This window comes from Electrona antarctica (assembly GCF_951216825.1).
Source record: "Electrona antarctica genome assembly, chromosome: 13".
NCBI classification, from domain to species: domain Eukaryota; kingdom Metazoa; phylum Chordata; class Actinopteri; order Myctophiformes; family Myctophidae; genus Electrona; species Electrona antarctica.
In genome coordinates this window covers 26,703,120-26,725,058 of record NC_136794.1, presented here as the reverse complement: position 1 = coordinate 26,725,058, position 21,939 = coordinate 26,703,120, and the positions used below count along the sequence as shown (strand labels likewise).

The window sequence follows — 21,939 nt, the reverse complement described above, 5'->3', positions numbered from 1 at the left end:
CAGACACACAGGCCAGGGAGGAAGGCTTGTACAGTACAGCACCACTCACTTCAGACGGGTCTGATTTTTTTAATTAATTTGTCCAAATCATACCATTATTTTACCAACTAACAAGATTTTTAGAATCGAAAATGAATGTTGATCTAATATGCTTTTTGTTGTTGATTATCACACACACACACACACACACACACACACACACACAAGTCCGAAGCTGTCAAACACTCCCATCCTGTGGTACTGTGAAGTATGACAGTTGATATACGTGTGCGTGTCGTCATCTTTTTGCGCCGCGAGTGGGGAAAAAAAACTATTGGGGAAAAACGTGCGCAGCGAGGAGGATAGAAGTTCACTATACTCTAGTTAGAGAAAAGTGTTCCTTCCCACGTGAAGAGTTGGAGGCATGGCGCTTGTACAAGGACCAGAGATCCAGTTCGCACAAAGATTAGCCTCCAATGAGAAGGTCATCCGGAGCAAGGCTATCAAGAAACTGAGAAAATACATCACTGTAAGGTCGCAGAATGGCAAAGGTAAGCTAGCGTTTAGTGTCAACGTTGTACGGCTAGCTTCCTCAAAGCTAGCCCCGTTAGCTTTGATTCGAGTGACCCACCAGCCACCACGGTGCTGGCACGGTGGCACCACCACTCAAGACTCAGTTATTACATCTTAACAATAACAACTTAGAATTGGCCATGTGAAAGAAAATAGTTACTACTAATGCCTCATGAGTCATCTCATTGGATTTAATTTGATATAATTGTCAATTATTGAATATTTGAATTGAATATGAAGGACCCCAATGGAAACAAGCCAAGGCTTTCTTGGGTTTTAAATCATCTTAGCATTATTAGCAGACCTTGTACTGTACCTTTTAAGAGTTGACAACCTCAGTCTCATGCATGATGTGAATATTCAAAATTAGTTCACGTGTACATGTGAGTGACTGAAGGGGGAGCATCCAGTTACATGCAGAATGACCAGCATAATAACCACTTAAATATGCTACTCCCCATTTAACGACCTCACCTGTACTATATTTTGTTTGGCTATAGGTCCTACTAATTGTTTTTTAATATATGAAGTGTTTTCCCTGTTGTAAAGTCAAGGTACCACATCAAATATTAAATAACAGTAAACAGTGCATGTAATTGCTCGTAGAACACATTTTACCCTCAGAGTAGTATCTCTTCTTGCAGGTATTGATTGCAAGTTTGTGTTCTGTGTGCAGAAGGATTCACGGATGAAGAGCTGCTCAAGCTGTGGAAGGGTCTATTCTACTGCCTGTGGATGCAGGACAAACCACTCCGGCAGGTACTGGTGAATCTAGAGGGGTCCTGGGCGCAGCCATTACAGAGGTGTAATCAGCACTGATTAGCTAGACCTTGTCAACAGGGTACTGCATTCATGGAGCAGTGCCTGGTTGACCAGGTGTAGCTCATCAGTGCTGATTACACCTCAGTAATTGACCATATGTACGAGGCCATCTTGCAATGTTTTGTAATAGATGAAATGAAATGATTACTATATTTACCCAGGGTATCTGGGCTAAGCTCAAGAACTTGTTTCCAGCCAGGCCCTGCTCATAGAACACATTTCATCGTAGTGGTTCAATGCCTTGTTCAAGGGCACTTCAGCGGTGGTAATTTTAACGTGTCGGACAGCTGATTCGAACTGGCGACCTTCCGGTATCAAGACCGCTCCGCTATCCGTTCGGCCACCGCTGCCTCTTCATAACAGTTGCACAATTTGGAAGAACAAACACTTTGCATATAGAGGATAATTGAAGCTTTTTGTGAAGCTGCAATGTTGATGAGTTCGACTGGCTGCGGTGTGCATATGGTCAATGGCTGTGCCGCCGCCCAGGGCACCCTTCTGTGGACGATTCGTCTCCCCCAACTGCATGCTTTCTCTTCTCTTGACCCTTTGAAGGTTTTTCCTTTTTATTAATTTCACACTCACTTGCTTTGGTCTTCAGGAGGAGCTGTCAAACCACATCTCCTGCCTTCTGCACAACTTTCAAACAGTGGATGGCCGTAAGTTATTAAAACTGTCTTATGAAAATGTTTGAAAAGTTGAATTAGATTATTTCCGACAAATGACAACCTACCTCAAACCCTAACCTAACCATAACCGCAAGCACCGGAGCAGTGCATGTTTGAGCGGTTCCCGCATGTTGAAATTCAGAATTACGTGCGGATCCCAAGCATTCATCAGACGCTTCTATCCACATCGACTTATAAAGTGCAAGTTCAGAGTAATAGACCTTTCGGTAAGCCCCACCCACTCTACTCTGCCAGACCAGGGTTAGACAAATGGACAAACATTTATTGACTCACATGTTATAGGACAGATTTTCCCATGTAAATAATTGATCATTTCAGGAGCAAAAGCTTCAAAATCTCTTCTAAATCTATTCAACAAGGCCTGTAGTAGTCTATGCACTGGAAACGTGTGCATGACATTATTTCAATAAACTAAAAATACAGGGAAATATTAGCCATGGTGACGCTCGTTCTTCACGGGTGTCATGACGGACCTTCCCCCTGTTTTGAGCGCCTTACTACATTTACAAAGCTGGCGTGTACATAAACGTTCAGATTTCAAATATAAAGTGCTCACCCCCGGGCCACAGATGTTAGAATTTTGCATCTATATACTGTAGCATCTATCAAAAATAGGTGACAATAACGGGTATAAAATGAATGATTTGGAGGTCATCACCAGTGTTTAAAATTGGATGCAGACAGCAAATGGAAGTCCGTGAAGGAAGCACAAAAGGGGGAAGATGTGAAAATGTAAGGAGGTTCGAGATGGTACCACAGCATTCTGGTTCAATTGTAGGGGTTTGAGGGAGCTTGCCGGGAGACCAACAAGAAGGGACTTTCAATAGTCAAATCTAGACTGAATGCTTGCTGCAATGTTTCTCTCACAGATTGTACATAAAAATTGGAGCAATGGAAATTATAATGTTATTAATTAATACAATAGTCACTTGTTTTTCCATGGATTGTTGTTTGTTGCAGAGCTGTTGTATCTGGAAACCTTCCTTCAGACTGTGAAAAGAGAGTGGAATGGAATTGACCGGCTGCGAATGGACAAGTTCTTCCAGGTCAATAGAGCTTATTGTTTGTAAGGGTTAAAGTGAATAAGAACCGTGGCTTGTTTAGCTACTTGTGCATAATCCAACTAGATAAAGTACCCCTCGGGGCACAGGTCTCCACCAGGGCAGGTCAGGTAGTGGCCTCCTGGTGGTGCTATAATAGGCCAATGTGAAAAGTGTGCCATTTCTTCTTGCGCCTTGGATGGCAATTGGATGATTTGAGGCATTTTGTTCCAAAAATGTGTTTCGAGGGATTCATTAATGCTGCCGGGAATTGGGTTAATTGTAATAGTATAAAACCTTGAGGAGAAAACTGGGTCATGTTATTATATTTGAAGCCTTCAGTATCATATGGGGCATAAAAGTACAAAGCCTGTACCCTGTAACAAATATGCAGTAATAGTCAAGAAATTGAGATGTTTCATTTGAACTGAAACCACTGTGTTTTTCCCTGTCTCTGGCAGCTGGTCCGCTTTGTATTCAGACAGACATTTGAGATGCTGAAGAAGACGAAGTGGGAAGCCAGGTAATGGTTTTGTAGCTAGAAAGGAAAAAGAATATCTCAACTACCATAAATAATACTCAACTTTGCCAATGACGAGATGATGGCTTTCATCCATTGTAGAGCTGTGGTCACTTGAGTATGTTGCCTGTCTACTCTGTTCCTCAGTGTGGTTTCCAAGTTTCTGGAACTGCTTCAAGTTCAGGTCCTTCGTATCGACAGTGAAGCACCTGTTGGCCTCCAGTTACACACCCTGGACCTCTACTTGACTGAACTGGCTGGGGTTGGGGCTGCCGAGGTACAAACAGTGTTTTTCTTTTTATATGTTACAGGCATATTTGTTTAGAGGTATTTCAAACTTTTGGTAGACCAAACCTTTTAGCCCCCGACCCCAAAAATAATGCTGCCATTTACTTGTGACCCCAACCTAATCCTGGAGATAATTTTATGCACATAAAACGTTTGGTGGGCGGGGCACAGTGGCACAGTCGGTAGTGCTGTCGCCTCATAATTTTTACATTGTATTTCACTCATTCTGCTTTTATAAAATGTTATCATTCTGCTTTTATTACATTTTATTCAGGTATGTAATATGTTTATATATATTTTTTTATGACAAAAAATAATTGTGAAAACCCTGTTCTACAATACATCGTCTCCCTTCTTTCTCCCAAACGAGTCCCATACACCAGTGATTCCCAAACATTTTCATGTCAAGGACCCCTAAATCAACATTTATTAGCCCGCGGACCCCCATAAGAGAAGATCTTTATTACGTTTATTACTGTGTGTAAAAATGTAGAGAAGTGTGCCCTTCTCAGTAGGGTATTCTATAACTATCCGTAGGCTTTAGTTTAGCCTATATTATGTTTTTTTTATTATTATATATCTCAACAATTGACAAAGCACTTGTCAACAGTCAGAACTGTTCTTGGTTTTGTTTTAATATTGATATGAATATACTGTATTTGGTAGTCAAAGTTAAATCCACCATTGCCCACTTTATTTATTTTTATTTTATTGGTAGGCTATCTGTCTTGAGAAGCAGGAAGAGATAGACAGACAGATAGAATAACTTTTCCTAATGAATAACTTTAAAAAAAAAAAAAACAGGAGCGGGATGGGAGCGGGAGTAATTTTGAGTGGGAGTGGGATGGGATCAGGAGTCATTCTACAGGAGTGGGACAGGATGGGATTTTGTTTTTTACTCTGGCCCAGGATTGGGACAGGACAGGATTTTTTTCTGCGGGAGTGGGATGGGACAGGAGTGAAAATCCACTCCCGTGTCAGTCTCTATGACAGATGCGTGACTGACATACACTGGCAGCGTTACTTTCTAACTTTCTAAGAGTGTCAAATAAACCAAATGGACCCTTACGGGACAGAGAATGAGTGACTGAATGCATAAACCATAGTTACAAGGCTGCATTCTGGAGCGTCATCTATCGTGCATGCCAAGCTGTCATTCTCTGTCCCTCGTATTATACCGTACTTAATAATACAACTTAATGTTGGACTATTTCCGACCACGGAGTAACCTTGTGTCGGTGTCACCAGAATCTCCACCTTGGAGGTCTGGTAGATGCAGTCTAAGACGGGCAGTGTCGGTAGGCCAATCGGAGGCAGGCGGGGCGTTACCATGTCTATGCTCGGACGTAGAATAGAATCACGCATGATTAGACCATAGTCACAGTGAGTGAAGAAAGACTTGGTAGAGAGGGAGATGCAGCATAAGTTCATGAAATAAGCAGTAGGTGGTGCTATTTCACCAGTCAAGTGAGATGCATATTATTTGACATTTATTTTACTTTTTGACATTCTGTTAGGCTATACAAAAGTATTATACACAGACTGCCTGGTTGGTGATTGGGCTGCAAGGCCTCTAGCTGTCCAGAGGCTGTCTGTTGAATAAATAGGCGTGTGTTGACCGGCTGGTTTGGTTTCTAAGCACAGATAGGCCTATAAAATGTACACAGGGACGAGGGCCCCCCGGCTTTTAACGGCTCAATGTGTGAATGGACGCAATGAGCCGATGACTGTCCGGTGAATTTACATTTTGGACGTGTTGATGTCGCTTCTATTGTTGACTAGTCTCCCCTCGTCCGTTCCGAGGTGTTTTGGAGGGAGAGCGTTTGACTTGGAAATATATTCACCGATCGAACTTCCATGATCAACGCACTACTCACCGGGAGAGGAAGGGGCTTCAAAAGCAGCGCTGCTAGGATCCTGAATGAGAGTGCATAAATGTATACACATCACACCCACCCTGGCCAGCCACCCTCCGTTCACTCCACTGACTTTTTTGTTTCTTTCTTTCAACTGTTCAAAAGTGATATAATACCCACTCCCAAGCAAGTAAGCACGTGCAGAAGACAAGAAATAACTGAAAAGAGTGACCAAAACTGGATAAGATCAGTCTTTTTAAAGTTAACTAGACCTGTACGTGCCAGTCTTTTTAAAGTTAATGAGTGGGTTATCTAAAAATTTGTTTTTTATTTTTCCCCCCACAGCTCTCAGCAAATCAAAATCTGACCTTCATCGACCCATTCTGCAGAACAGCAGCCAAAACCAAGAAGTAAGTTTACAACAAATCCTGTGTGTGTCCGTCTGTGTACAGCTAATCTCCAGCACCGTTGGCCCGATCAGCGTGAAACTGCACACACACACACGCACTCCCTGGACAAAATGCATCAAATCATCAACGTCTGTTTGCTGTGAAACCTTGCTGGCCCACAATAAGCTACCTGCCCTGGCTCCTGTGCTCCTCGTCTAGTTGATTACAGTTTTACAACATAATTTGTCAGTGGAATGTTTTCATCACATGAAACTTAAGTGAACTAGACAATAGCAGTTTAAAATAAATTGGTTTCATGCACACATCAATTTATAGATTCAAATTACAACCAAAGCAACAACTGCTTCACTACTGTGTGCATTTAACATGTATTGGTACACTTTCATGCACATTAGATGAATAGTTAAGATTCATCTTACATTGCAGACTTTATAAGTGGCCGCTTGACTGCTTTAATTTTAGAAAATCTACCAAAACGTGATTTTCAGTCTGGCATGGTCATTGTGTAACACTACATGTCTGTAAACGTTTACCGGTAGGTTAATGTCTGTCCACATTCAGAAAGGGTTGTGAGCCTCAATCTACCTGTGTTGTTCACACATGATCCATCACCAAGGTAGCATTTCATGTTAAAAGTTGGACAGGTGCGTTCGTCCACCCTTGTTCGAAACAAAGCTTCACATTAAGAAATTGACTGAGCGCTCTCTCTGAAAAGAGAAGATTTATGATTTATTTTGATTCGATGACTGCTGACACAGACGGCAAACTTAAAATATGCTTTGATCTGGCCAGGTCTTTGAGATTGTACCAGCTGTTTTTCTCAGTTATTTCAGTGATGACAGAGAGCTGTGTGACAACTTATTATCTCCTCTCTTCTCTTTGGGTCGGCCATAGCCGAATGGGTAGAAATGCCCCCCCGGTCATAACCACCTGAGCCATCCATCAGCTGGGGTGAAGCTGAAAACAGAATTCCCCTACCGTATTAACCAGGTTTCCCTTTCCCTCTTTGTTCGCCCTCCTCTCTGGCCAGTCGTGTCCTGCTTTCAGCCATTTGCAAGGAAATATTCAGCACCATCATCGACCAGGCTCCGTTTGCTGTTCAGGATCTACTGAAAGAGATGAAAGCAGCCGGGGCCAAGGACTCTGACTCAGGACAGGCTTCCGAAGAAGATGAGGAGATTGAGGAAGAAGTGCTGGAAAAGACAAAATCGCTCAAAAAAGCTGCAGGAAAGCAGCTCAACGGTAGGTCCCTATATCTAAAGTCTGGTGTTAAATTTCTTTTTTTTAGGACAAACTCATTGTCTCATTTGAAACGTATGTGCATACTGTACGTGAACATCCATACTGAAGGCTATGTTGCCATTTTGAATACCTCAAGTCACTCATTCATCACAACCTGTACTGACACACCAATCTGTCATCGTACATCTGTGGCCGACAATCGTCCATTTCTTTATTGTTTTTCACCAGTATGGCCATAGTGACCGAGTACACTTCTCATTCAACACTTTCAAAGCATATTAATTACGTCACTGGAGCATGAATCCTTCGTAAAGTCGGGAGTACAATAAAGATTCGGAAACCACAACACCCAGCTGGATAACGGTTTTAATTTAGTTTGTTCCTATAAAGTTATTCATTCACATATTCTCCCCCGAAATGTATATGTATATGTGTGTGCCAATATTAACAGTAATTGTTGTGACAGTTCTCCACAAGTTAACTGAGAAAAACATTCTTCCCAAGTTCGCATTTTGTATTGAGAAACGGCTCTTCATTGCCTTCTGAACTAGACTGCTAGATATACTGTGATATGGACTACTAACACCTCCTGTTATGGAGATCTATTTCCTCTTACGTAGGTGCAGAACAGCGCCATTAGCTGACCGCCAGCTCAGTCTTTGTGGTGTGTTCAGCACACAATGTTTGACCAAGTGATCTGATCAGTTTCAGTTGGTTCTTGCAAGTTGGCTTGGTTGTCAGGATCTTTAGAATTCAGCTGCTTTATAACATTACCTGTGATTTGCTTTTAGCCTATTGGGAATTACATCTTTACTCGGATGATTCCTGAAATACTAAATGATTCCTGAAAAAATAAATGATTTGTTTTGGGGGGGTTTAGGCACTAAATCAAATGAGGATGAGGAGGATGACCTTGATGATGAGGATGAGCTTCTTCACTTGGAGGAGGATTCTGATACAGAGATACCTGATGAAGAGGAGGATATCGGACCTGTACTTCAGGTAAATATTGCCTCTTGAGGATGAGAGGCATTGCTGGGTTTTTTTTTTGTCCTATATAAAGGTTTAATGTTTGTCTTGTCTAGACAAACATTTGACATCCATTGACAATGGACAGTTTAATGTTTGTTTTGTCACTAACGCAAACATTAAATGCCATTAACAATGAACAAAGTTTAATGTTTGTTTTGTCTGTCACTGAGCAAATCGTGATGATTTAAGATGATATGGGTTGGTAAAGTGCCCCTCACTTCACACGGGTGTGATTTTTATAATGAAAGCTCTGAATTTACATCCCTGTACCATTTAGTCTCTTATCAGTAAAAGCAGAAGTACCATTTGAGCAAAAACCTATTGAGTAGGAAATCAGCTTTTCTTCAAAAAACAAATGTATTAATGGGTTTCTTGCCTGGTTGTAAACTTAAATTCGGGTTGAATGTTCATTTATAACAGGGGTTCTCAACGTTTTTGGCCGGGGACCCCCGAAAATGCTTTGGCAACGTCTCGGGACCCCCGCCCCGCCCCCTCCCGACCCCCAATATAAATTGACTGCTACAATAACCTTAACCCATTTTGGGCGGGAACCCCTTTTGGTGTTTTAAGCATTATGTTATAATTTAGCTATTGAAAAATAGCAGATCTACAAGCTCATAGCACGCCACCGAGTGGCGCGCTACGAGCTTGTAGGTCTGCTATTTTTGAAAAATCGTGAAAATAATATTTATTTATTTTTTTCTTTTTCTTTTTTAATTTGGGGACCCCCTAAAATAATTTGGCGACCCCCCCCCCCCCCCCCCGAGGGGTCGCGACCCACGGGTTGAGGACCCCTGATTTATAATATGATGGAAAGATGTTATTGGATGCTTACTCTATACTGCTGTATGTTTTGTAGTTTGACTATACTGGATTGGCAGACAAGCTTTTTCAGCTTGCCAGCCGAAGCAAGACACCCAGCTACAACAGACAGAAACTCTACAAAATCATCAAAACGTGAGTAGATACCATTTGCCTTTTTAACACGCATACAGACAGGTGACAAATTAAAAGAAAACCCTGAATAACTGAGTGCAGAAACATAATTAATGCAGATGATTCCATTCAGGTTATACAATTAAGCAATTAGCATCCTATCAACCTTTTAATTTGGATTTGACGTGACAGAATTGATATTGCAACGTTACTTTACAATCACATGAAAAACGGATTATTATGATGAGCTGATCTCTACTGTGAAACAATGGATTATTATGATGAGCTGATCTCTACTGTGAAACAATGGATTATTATGATGAGCTGATCTCTACTGTGAAACAATGGATTATTATGATGAGCTGATCTCTACTGTGAAACAGTGGAGGGTGAAATCTATATCTATGCATGACTGGTGAATAATGGATCACTTTAATGATTCTGAATTTGTGCTGAGCTCAGTTTTGATTCATCACACGAAAATCTGATTATACACCGTTTTGAGATCTCGTTTAAAATGTGGCTGCGTGATGATGACGACCATCCTATTTGCTGTATGGCCTGGGTCACATATAGTTTTTACCAGCTCAATAACCCTGATCAATATTAACTATTAAAGTGTAGTCTTTGATAATACCCTAGCTAATTTATCTTCTCTCCTTCCTGTCTCCCTCACTCTGCATCCCAGGTTGCGTGACCTCAGCGAAGGTATGAACCCTTCTTCATGATTCAATCACACAGCTGTGTCTGTCACAGTCCTTTCTCTGTCAATATGTTAACATGTGTGTGTCTCTCTCCAAGGTGTCTTCCCGCAGGATGAGTACCCAGATGAAGTGTCTACAGACGAGGATGATGACCTGTTTGGCAGCAGGAGGAGCGTGAAGAGGGTGAAAAAGAGAAAAGGAGAGTATGTAGACGACACCAGAGCCAAGAAAGCAAAAGGTACCCGAGATGACCGAGTACACTTCTCATTCACCTTTTTATGAGATTAATGTAATGTTCAGTTGTGTTCATGTTTAACACTGTTACATCAATTTGTTATTGTTAATGACATATTTCCTACAGAATAGGGGTGCAATTTTGTATTCAAATAAACAAGTATTCGTCTAACCGGGGTGACCCATTGCCAATAGAGATTATGGCACGTACCACATGGGCTTTTCCCGGCCAGCCGGACAATTGCTTTGCATGTCAGTCCCCTACTCTCGATCTCGTATCTCTCTCCACTGTGATAAAAAAATAATTAATTAATTTAAAAAAAGTATTCATCAAACAATATATGTTTTGCTAAAAACAGTGTACATCAGAATGCATGCCAAAGTATCTCTGAATTAGAAATTAAGTCTGGAAAGTTAAGTGTAATGGGTATTTTCTACACTAGGGAAAGAAAAGAAAGCAGCAGAAGCCGATGAACCAAACCAAGACTCTACGAAGGATGACAGTGAACCAGCAGCAGATAAGACTGTCACTAAAAAGAAAAGGAAGAAGAGGAGAGCAAAGAAGACCAAAAGTATAGGCGGAGAGGAGGCAGCAGAGACTAAAGCAATCAAAACAGAGACGGAAGCACCGGCTGCGCTGTCGCCTCCAGTAGATTCTGCCGCAGACGGAGAGAAGGAAGCACTGATGGAAACCTCCATAGTCCTGGTGGAGAAGCCCTCGTCTGTGACAATCACAGATGAGGCTACACCTACGGAAACGGAGGGTGAATCCGAAATTCTCCTGCCCTTGGAAGTAAAGTCAAAGAACGAATCTTCCATTATGGTGACGGAGGAGCCCACACAAAAAAAGAAGAAAGCAAAGAAGACCAAAAGTATAGGCGGAGAGGAGGCTGCAGAGACTAAAGCAATCAACACAGAGACGGAGGCACCGACTGCGCTGTCGCCTCCAGCGGATTCTGCCGCAGACGGAGAGAAAGAAGCAGTGATGGAAACCTCCATAGTCCTGGTGGAGAAGCCCTCGTCTGTGAAAATCACAGATGAGGCTACACCTACGGAAACGGAGGGTGAATCCGAAATTCTCCTGCCCTTGGAAGTAAAGTCAAAGAACGAATCTTCAGTTATGGTGATAGAGGAACCCAATCAGCCAGAGCCACTGGCAATCAAAGACCAGTTGGAGGATCATGAAGAAGCATCTACACCCACAGTGCTGGAGGGCGAATCAGAAGCTCTCCTGCCATTGGAAGAAAAAACGTCAGTTACAGCAACGGAGGAACCCAGCCAACCAGAGCTGCAGGCAACTGAGGACAAGTTAAAGGCTCACGACCAATCTGAAACACTGTCCAAGAAAAAGAGCAAGAGAAAGAAGTCAATTGTGTGCTCTGTGGACCCCAAGCCCAGTGAGTTGGCGGAGGATACATCTACTCTTACCCTGGATGCCAAGCAGCCAGAGCTCACCCCAGAGACTCATACTAGCACCCCAGCCAAGAAAAAAAAGAAAGCTGAGAAGAACGTGGAAGAGGCTGTAGGTGAAGTACAGGTGGAGGGAGAAAGTACAGGAGCAGAGATCACGTTAGTTAGTTGTGATGCAGCAACTGGCGAGACCACCATCACCTCAGTGGCAGATACTACAACCCCAGACGAGACCACCATCACCTCAGTGGCAGATACTACGACCCCAGGTAAGAAGAGGAACCGCAAGAAGAGCCTCAAGGTTGAAAAGAAGGTAGAGGAGGTTGAGGTTGAGGTGCAGGTGGAAGTGAAGGGAAGTGAATGTGCCGATGCTGCTATCACCTCAGGTAATTGTGACAGTTCAACAGAAGATGCCACAACACCACCATTAAAGACCAAGGGCAAGCGAGAAATAAAGATGACACAGGAAGAAGAAACATCAGGACCGGCACCTGTTATTTCTGACGCATCAACCGACGATACCATGACCACCTTACTAACGGAGACGACAACTCCAGCCAAGAAGAAGAAAAATAAGAAGAGCCTCAAGGTCGAGAAGGAGTCCGAGAACCAAGTACAAGTTGAGGGAGGAAACACAGCAGCCGAGATTATACCAATTATTTGTGAAGCCTTAACAGAAGACACCACAACGCCATTAAAGATGAAAAGGAAAAAGAAGGGTGAGCAAGAAGTAACGTTGAAAGAGGAATTGGAACTGGCACCTGTTTCTGATGCATCAACAGATGTGACCACTTCACCAACAGATACAACTACTCCAGCTAAGAAGAAGAAAAATAAGAAGAGCCTCAAGGTCGAGGAGGAGTCTGAGAACCAAGTACAAGTTGAGGGAGGAAACACAGCGGCTGAGATTATACCAGTTATTTGTGAGGCACTAACAGAAGTTACCGCCATCACCTCAGTGGAAGATACATCACCGGCTAAGAAGAAGAAAAATAGAAAGAGCCCAGCTGAGATGATACCAATTATTTGTGAGGCGTCGAAAGAAGATGCTACCATCACCTCAGTGGAAGATACTACAACACCTAAGAAGAAGAAAAATAAGAAGAGCCTCAGGGAGGCTCAGGAGGCTGAGAGTGAAGTTCAGATTGAAGGTGAGGGAGGACTAACGGAAGCTGAGATCGCACCAGTTGCCTCTGAAGCACCAACAGAAGATACCTCAACATTGCCGCTAAAGAAGACCAAGAAAAAAAAAAGCAAGCCTGACGTGAAGATGACACAGGAGGAGGAACCGACACAAGAGGATGTGACGGTTGAAACTCCACCTGCCGAAGTGCCCCCCACAGTCACCGGCACCATGACGCCAGTGAAAAAGAAGAAGAAACAAAAGGCAGCAAAGACTGAAGAGCCATTGGAGGAGGAGGAGGAGGAGGCGGCAACAGTTGGAGAAACAGCACAGGAAGTGGATGTAAAAGAAGCACCAGTCCAGAAGAAGAAAAAGAAACAGAAGGCAGCGGCTGTCAGTGAGATCGAAAATCAAGGCGACGTAGATGAGCTGCCAGCTGTTGAAGTGCTCTCTGCCTCTGTGACAAAAGACCAGAAGAAAAAGAAAAGGAAGATCCCAGTGGTGATTGAGTTTGAGTCCAATGACATGCAGGCAGAGCAAGATGCCATGACCAGCGGCTTAGCTGAAGAACCGGCTGTCGCCAAGAAGCCCAAGCTGAAGAAAGTAAGTGTTTTGTTGCTAAAGGGGATCCAGTCACAGTCATCAATTTAATAATAGAAATAACTGAACCAACACGTGTGCTGTATAATATGGTGATTATGCAAGATCTTACCCGACTGAGCTGCTCTATTATTTGCCTTAGTTATTATACTGGCATTACTGATTTAAAAATCTGAAAATGTATTGTAAAAGCACCAGTACAGTAGTCATCCCCACAATATCTTTACAACATTGTGAAAGTATATTTTGTCCATGTTGCCCAGCCCTGTTCATAGACATAGGTTATTATGTATTTAAGATCACTATTTGCTTGGCATGGCCCACTGTTTGAGATGAGCCTACTGTAGTGTAAACCACACGTGGTTTGTGTTTGCGTTTTCAGTTGCGTACTCCACCCAGCATTAAAAGGCTCCTGAAGAAGAAAAAAGCCACGGCGGATTCCGATTTCCAGATCAGTTTCCATAGCAACACCTTGATCCCAACACCGCTCTTTTGTAAGACCAAGGTTAAGGGACGGCCCAGCACACCGCATCCTAGTAAAATGGTATGAGACACAAATGGCAAGTAAAGTATTTTGCCAACGAGTGGATGTTGGTCATAATCGATATTATTGAGTGATGGATGTTTATGCATACATGCTTTCAAGATGAGTCCGGACATCTATGCTGGCCAGTGTTCCAGAGGGGGGCGACGACTTGAATTGGTAACAGTAACAGTAGGCCTTTTCTAACAGTTGGAGCTGCCAGGACGTACTTGCACTGTATGATCTTCTTTCACACAGAGTACTGTTTCACAAATTGGTTTTGAGCAGGTGTGACGACAATCAAGCCCGTAGAGCAGTTATAACAGAACCACTAATGTATTTGATTACAAAAAACGCATACAGTAGGTATCACAAGTAAGACGCGTAAACGCGGGAAGCGAACAAAGCTGTTGTGGCAGTCTGACACACACACACACAGAGACCTCTGTATCGTTCCAATTTCTTCTCTGTATGAGACCTCTGTATCGTTCCAATTTCTTCTCTGTATCGTTCCAATTTCAGTTGCCCTCTGGTGGCGGGCGGGTGGTGTTACAGCGTGACAGACAGACAGACACACAGACAGACAGTTTTGGCCAGCTTCTATAGAGCGTCGCAGTCCCGCCCCCTACCATGGCCCAGGAAATGATTCTCCGTTCATTTTCCTCAGACATTTCAGAAAGTATTTATTTAAAGACGTTTACGCCAACTCGAGTCGTGACAAATCATGACAACAAACACAATTTTTTTGGGCCGAACAAATAATTAGAAAGAAGAAAAAAACGGCAGGTTAACAACAACTTTTTTGTTTTTCTTCTTTGTAATTATTTGTTTGGTCCAAAATATTGTTTGTTGTCATGAGTTGTCACGACTCGAGTTGGCTTTGTCCAAGGTGTAACCGTCTTTAAATAAATACTTTTTGAAATGTCTGGGAAAAATGCATTGGGATTCATTTCCTGGGCCATGGTAGGGGGCGGGACTGTGACGCTCTATAGTTAGTGCTCACTTCGTTCGCAATCACTGCAGAATCCTAAAGAAAAATCACACCCATGTGAAGTGAGGGATCTCTTATCATACACCATCATGATGTAAAATTGCGCCACCCCTTAACCCTTATCCCTAAACGAATTAGCCATTTTTTACTATTTTTAAAATAGTTCAAATAGCCGATCTACAAGCTCACAATGTCTCGATGTAGATCGGCTAGTTTAACTATTTTAAAATGTTTTTCAAAATAGTAATACGTTTAGGGATAAGGGTGGCGCAAGATGGAGCCCTATGACTTTAATGTTTGTGTAGGACAAAGTTTGTGAACATACACTAAAAGACTGCCTCCCCCTGGCCAGCCGGGGCGCCTGATGGAGGGGAAAGGAACTGGTTGGAATAACGTGTTCCTTCCACGTGCTACGTCCAACCAGGGAAACTCCCCCCTGTCAGGTGTAAAGGAGCAACTTGGACACTCATGCATGAAGAAAGCATGAGTTCAAGTCTGTTGCTCTCTCCAGGTTGGCGGAGGGTGTGTAGAGCCCAGGATCACATTAGATAATTGACACAGGGGTGAAAAATGGGTTACAAAATCGTGGGATAAAATAAGCTGGATATACCCTCTGCTGGCACGGGCATCAGGGTCGTCACCAGAGGGGATTGTGACACAGCCTTTGCACAGAATTCCTTTAAAGGGGAAAACCACCCATTTTCAACATTTTACTATGTCATTAATATACCATAGAGCTGTTGTGTGGAAATAATAAAAAAGAACTGTAATTATAAAAAAAATCATTAACATGGTGAAACACATCTTGATGATGTCATCAAGATGTGTTTCACCATGTTAATGATTTTTTTTGTTGAAATGTTGAAAATGAGTGGAATGGCCCTTTAAGTACAAGGAAGTTCAATTTGGAACACTACCACTGACATAAGAGTGTCCATCCTTTATATCTTTTAAGGATGGATCATGGACAATCAAACTGAGGTTTTCCTAGTTTTCTTGAGTGACTTGTATTTTAGGTCAAAACTATGCCTTTTTCCTCTATCCTGTTTGTGCTCTTTTTCATAATGTTGCTTGTTTTCTGTATGGAGACTACAGATTAGCATTCTTGCTAAATCCGGTGTATTTACACAGCATTTTGTGTGGTGTTCATTAATATGCACTACTTGTACTGTCCCATCCAAATTAACGTATAAATAATATAATATAGTAAGATATCAATTGCATGCCTGGGATTACAACTGAAATTTGTTTGCCTTTGTAGAATTGTATATATCAAGCATATCGATATTAGAATTGGTGTATGCATTTATTTTTAAATGTTTTGCTTCACAGAAACATCTGACTCCCAATTCGGATTCAAAGAAGGTGACCTTCGGCCTCAAGAACAATAAAACAGCTGGTTAGTACATTTTGCTTGTCACTCTCTGGGCCCTCTTTAAAAATTTCACAGCCCAAATTTGGGTTTCACAATGACAACTTTATTTTTGTTAAGGCAATTAATTTAATTGTACCATTGCAACCTCTCCTGTGTCTTCACTGTTTTTCCTATCTGATACAACAGAATCTACTTGAAATAAACTTTGGTTTAGTGAATGTGGTACCGATGTCTTCCTGACTTCCATGGGTTTCTTTGTCATGATGTAGAATTTAGGAAGACTGATCGCAGCCTGCTACTGAGCCCTCAAGGGTTGTCAAGAGTGCCCTTTGACCCTGAGCAGAAGCCCAAGTGCGGAGTCTTGAAGAGTCCAGTTACATCACCCACCGTTAAAGTAAAAAAGACCCCTAAGGCCAAGAAATCCCTCCTAACCCCCAAGAAGACTCCTAAAGGACGCCCCACAGCAGCTGATTTCTTCTAATCTAAACTTCGGTGGACTATGAACGTTGAATGATCTTAAGGGCCGTCCACAGCATGTCAACTATAACGATAATTCTGTGACCACCCACAGATTCCACACTGATGTTATAGTTTTATACCAATACCATCTACTTGAGTCAGGACAAATTTAGAGTATATTTATAATAATCATGCTTGGGCAGCCCATTCTGTTCTCAAACTTTTTATTTTGAACAATAAATGTACAGTGTCAGGTATATACCTTATTTACAGAGATAAGAAGTTTTTTTTTTTGTGTATCTGGTTTCCATGTTAATAAATAAGACTCAAACTCATTCCATTGAATCATTATTTTATTTACACATGTGGTTCAGATCTTTGAAATTAAAGCTTTATCTTCATTAGACTGCACAGTTTCTGTCACTGGTGGGCTGGGGACAGTTACGAAACCTGCCTACCAGTGACATTGATGGATTCCACAAAAATAGAAACTAGCCTTTTGCTTCCTTGAAAGTTGGCATAATGAAATATGGGCCATTGTCAACATACATTAAGATAGAAATCTTGTTTGAAATTACCAAATGGGCCTATAGTTAAAGGTGGCAAAGCTGCATAAACAATTCTTATCACTAGCTGTGTTCAAACACATTTCGCTAGCTTTCCCAAACTACTCATGTCACTGGTAGGAGGATTCTGAACTGGTCACAGCCTACCAGTAGAGTAGACATCTTATGAGCATTATGGGGACAAACTAAATATGAAAATGGCCAAAGTGGTCCCATTATAAAATTACTGGGAATTACTTTGTTCCAGCCTAATACAGAACGCTGTTAATTTATTACAGTTTAGGATATCTTCAATTATGTGAAAAAACAGTAAATATGCCAAATCTGTTTAACCCACTAAAACCAGGAAAGCATCTGGGTAATTTTAGTGGGTGGTGATAGCAGCAGCTATATATCTTGAAAGTGAGAACTGCGGTTTTAGAAGGCATTTGAGGAATCGGCCTCAGGTCTTAATGGGTTAAGTATGGTTTTACAATGGAACGGTATGTTCAAACCATTGAATCCATCTTGTAGAGTCTGTTACACTTGTCAGAGGCCTTCTCATGGCTGTTCTCCATCTTTGCAATGCGGGAGCCAAACTGCATGGCCCGCTTGGGCAGTACAGCTGAATGACCAAGCCCCAGCTCCTTGGCCGCTTGTCTCAGGAGAAGTTTCTCTCCAACGCCCCGTGGCAGGGACAAGTCAGCCTTCTCCCACACAGGCAGGGAGTTCAGGTAGCTTACCAGTTCCTCATCCAGGTAGGGGAACCTAGACGGTAGACAAGAATATCAAATTACTTGAACTTGAATCCCTTGAACCTGGCAATGGGCTGATTAAAGGAGCTGAAAGTAAGATTAGCCTGCAGATTAGTTTGAAACGATCATTTATACAAGAAATACACTGTAAAACTCAAATCACATGACAATAAATTAAATTATAGCCGTGTTGGCTCTACTGGGCTTTGTTTAATAAGCAGCTGTACTTGAAATGTACTCTAGTCAAGAATATCAGCCTATAAAGTAAAGCAATCACCTTGCTTCTTTTCCATGGTCTCCTATGACCCTGTCATCTCTGCCCAGATTCCTTGAAGAGATTCTGCCTAGCTCCATGGCCAGCTCTAGCACGAGTCCCTCGTAACCAGATGTCTTAAATCGGACTCTGTGCCTGGAGTAACCTGCTAGCTGCTCATCTGCCCCAATGCCTGTTAAAATGACCTGTAGTCATAAAATCACAACAAAAGAAAATTAGAAAAAACAACCAGCTGCTCACAGGAGATATATAGAGGTAACTATAGTAAAAACTAAAAGTGTTAATGGTCCTCATGGACCCAACATGTGAAAACAGACGATCCGGGCACTCAGAAGTTGAACAGCCTTTATTTAAAGACAACTGCCAACATGTTACGACCTCGGAAGGTCTTCATCAGGGCGAAATGAAATATACAGACAAACTCATAGTACTGGAACACGTGAGAATAGCTATGCAAGTAGGCAATTAACAAGTGTCCAAGTGCACGTGGGTACCCATCAGTTGTTAGAATGGTAATTACACAGGCATGCACAGTCAATCAAACAACCACTCTGAAGCTACATGGATGTATGACAACCCAGAAGAGAACTATAAGGCATAAGATAGTGATACAGATACTATCATCTAAAGATAAAAAAAAAAACTACTAATATAAAAACAGGGGTCGCTCAACTATCAATAAAGGCAGAAAAAAAAGAAAAGCTCATGCATTCTCCTATAAAAGTAGTCTTGGCAACCTATTGGCATTGTCCTCATTGTGCTAATGTCTCTCAGACCAAGACTTTTGTTGACTTCAAACCCCAGAAAATATATAGAATTAATGATTTTATTAGGTGCAACACTACCCATATTTTTATGTAGGCAGGACCAAGCGTCGCCTTCGTGACCGGAACATAAATATGCTATCTGCACTAACAACACTAACTTTTGATGTTTAGATTATAGTATCTTATGCCTTAGTTCTTGTCTGTAACACACAGCTTCAGAGTGGTTGATTGATTGCCTGTGTAATTACCGTTCTATCAACAGATGTACCCTTGTTAATTGCATAGCTATTCTCACATCTTCCAGTACTATAGAATGAGTTTGTCTGTCTTTATATTTCATTTCACCGGTACCTTCTGAGGTCGAAACATGTTAGATGTTGGCAGTTTTAATAAATAAAGGCAATGCCCTGTCTGCTGTTTCTTCAAAAAAGCAAATGATTTGATAGTTGAAGAAATCACATTGGAGTCTTCTGGAGGTCACATTCATAATTCAAAAGATAGGAGATGCCAGCTGGAAAACTTTGGTTCCATGCATACACTTGTACCAACTCTCCTTCCTCCACTACCAAGCTTATTCTAGGCATTCGGACTATTTTAATAGCACAAGTGTTTGTCTCGCGTCCTTCGAAAACCTACACAGGTTGTGTAAGGATGGTTGTAATTGGCCATAGCGGACACGCTGTGATTGGCCAGTAGCCACTTTGAGTGGCAGTCGGGGGAAACGCTCTCGCCAGAACATTATTTACTATTCTCTGCCTATCGGAACTTCCCTCAGTCAGCTAAGCGAACTTCGCAACGTTCGACACAACAACTCGCTCGCTTGGTGGTGTCTCACGTGGCTCAGGTTCACTTCGTCGCAGTCTAGTCTAGTTAATACAATTTTCAGTCAATCAATTAAAGATCAAAGCCTGTGCCTCTGCAATTAGCTCTCTGTAACTTAAGTGACACATTTGACTAGCGTACCTCACCTTTGCTGATGAAGTGAAGGGCATCTGGGTCTGGTAGTCGTTCTCTGTGATGACACCGGCCCCTCTGGCTGCAAACCACACAGCACAGCCAATGCTGTCATCAAGCACCGTGCCCAATGGGTACACCAGGTGACAGATGCGCTCCTGGCGCATTTTCTGAAGCTCCTCCTGAGAGATATTGATTTCTACAAAATTCCATCGTCTCTCTGGATTTAGGCCCTTAAGTTCGTCGAGACCGTCTCTTCCGGTAATCCTGTCTGGAACATCAAAGGGGCAACTAGAGACCCGAGCACCAGCTGAGTCAGTTGCATTGTTTGTGGGCTTCTTCTTTTGCTTTTTCGGTTTCTTTGTAGACTCTTTCTGAACCTTTGGCTCCCGCAGTTTAAATGCTATATTGAGGAGGTCTATTGGTTGGTCAGCTGGTACGTGACGGTCAGCCAAAGCAGCCAGAACCATCGAGTCTATCCCCCCTGAGAATAATATAGCAATTGTGGCTTGCGTGTTAGCAGGAGCTGAATTACCAGTCACCCTAAAGGGGAGACAATGGACACGACGCCTTACTGCCTCACTTAGCAAACGAATAAGGCTGTTCACCTCCTTGCTGTTCTCTCTGCTTGTTAGCAGTGCTTCCAGTTCCTCCACAGATGGATGTGAAGGTAGAGGAACTTGGATCTCATCTAATGACTTGGGGACTGATGTGTTAAGTGGACAGACTGGGGAGGGGAGGACGAGGCCCATTTGGTTCATCACCGCAGTGCAGCTGCTAGGGAGACCCTCCAACTTAATTTCATGACAAGCAGAAGGGACTTCTCTTCCTGCACAAGCCCAAGGATAGACCTCAAAGGTCAGGGTGTGATTGTCTGCAATCGCCTTGAGATCAATCCTGTAAACACCAGCAGCTGGGACCTCCTGCCATATGGATTCACTGGAACCAGAGGTGTGTGCTGCTACAGATGTCAGTGTCAGGGCATTCTCCTCAACATCAAACCGCCAAAGCAGACTACGCCTGCCAAAGAAATCTCTGCCAAACCAGAGGTACTCTCCATCCTGTTGGTAGTAGATGAATGCCCACGGTCCCTGTATAGTGGACAGGAGGGACAGAATGTCTGATTGACTGTTGCAGGATAATAGTTGCTGATGGAGCACCTCTGTGTCATTCTCTTCTGGTCTCACTGGCAAGCCTCCAAAAACCTCCCCATTCCACAACAGTACGTCTCCTGTACCGTCTTGGACTGGCTGAGGGGTGAGGTGGCCCCTCATATGAAGTACATGGGCAGAGAGCTGGCATTGATAAAAGGAGTTTGTGCTGGATTTATTGACATCTTGACTGCAGTCGGGCCCTCTTCTTCTCAAGTGTTCATAAATCGTCTTGTCTGGCAGACGCTGATCAGGCGCCAGCCTCAGCAAACAAAATATCCCACACATGGCTGCCGTGAAGCACTCTCAGATGACTTTACACATCCTGGAATTCCTTTTTCATGTTGTCCAGTTCCTCTGAGGACAGAGGATTTCATGCATTAGTGATGATAGTCCATTTAAAAATATATAAGTCAGTCAGAAGGATCTTTCAAACTTACTTTTGCTTGAACTAAGTGTTTGACCTCTGTCTGCCAGAAAGAATATGTTACTGTTACGCTGCTGGGTGTAGACTTTCTAGGAAGGAAGACACCAGAAAATGCATTTAGTAATCAACTTAAACCCCTCATTCACTTTGTTTGTTTTTTTTTGTTTTTTTTAAAGATATTTTTTTTGCGGCTTACGCCTTTTATTGGTTTTTGAAGGGACAGACAGTAGGCTGACAGGAAACAGGAGAGAGATGGGGGA

At 42.5% G+C, this 21,939-nt stretch overlaps 2 protein-coding genes across 3 annotated transcripts; one reads left to right on the top strand and one right to left on the bottom strand.

The window, feature by feature from the left end:
* The first annotated feature begins 299 nt into the window (after positions 1-299).
* On the top strand, positions 300-17,141 carry rrp1 (ribosomal RNA processing 1). Of its 2 annotated transcripts, none has more exons than XM_079518857.1 (16): positions 300-530; positions 1,229-1,311; positions 1,976-2,033; positions 3,024-3,109; positions 3,565-3,626; positions 3,771-3,900; positions 6,113-6,177; positions 7,208-7,419; positions 8,300-8,421; positions 9,311-9,408; positions 10,076-10,095; positions 10,189-10,329; positions 10,775-13,461; positions 13,841-14,002; positions 16,305-16,371; positions 16,617-17,141. In XM_079518857.1, exons 1-16 carry the CDS (start codon positions 404-406, stop codon positions 16,826-16,828), a joined length of 4,332 nt encoding a protein of 1,443 aa, XP_079374983.1. In that variant the 5' UTR covers positions 300-403; the 3' UTR covers positions 16,829-17,141. The 2 variants fall into 2 exon arrangements, with proteins under 2 accessions (XP_079374983.1, XP_079374982.1); XM_079518856.1 differs by having other exon boundaries at positions 10,769-13,461.
* On the bottom strand, positions 17,142-21,768 carry asnsd1 (asparagine synthetase domain containing 1). Its single transcript, XM_079518858.1, has 4 exons — positions 21,693-21,768; positions 20,116-21,609; positions 18,384-18,565; positions 17,142-18,119 (listed from the first exon to the last, which is right to left on the bottom strand). Exons 2-4 carry the CDS (start codon positions 21,538-21,540, stop codon positions 17,861-17,863), a joined length of 1,866 nt encoding a protein of 621 aa, XP_079374984.1. The 5' UTR covers positions 21,541-21,609; positions 21,693-21,768; the 3' UTR covers positions 17,142-17,860.
* Between the last annotated feature and the right edge of the window lie 171 nt (positions 21,769-21,939).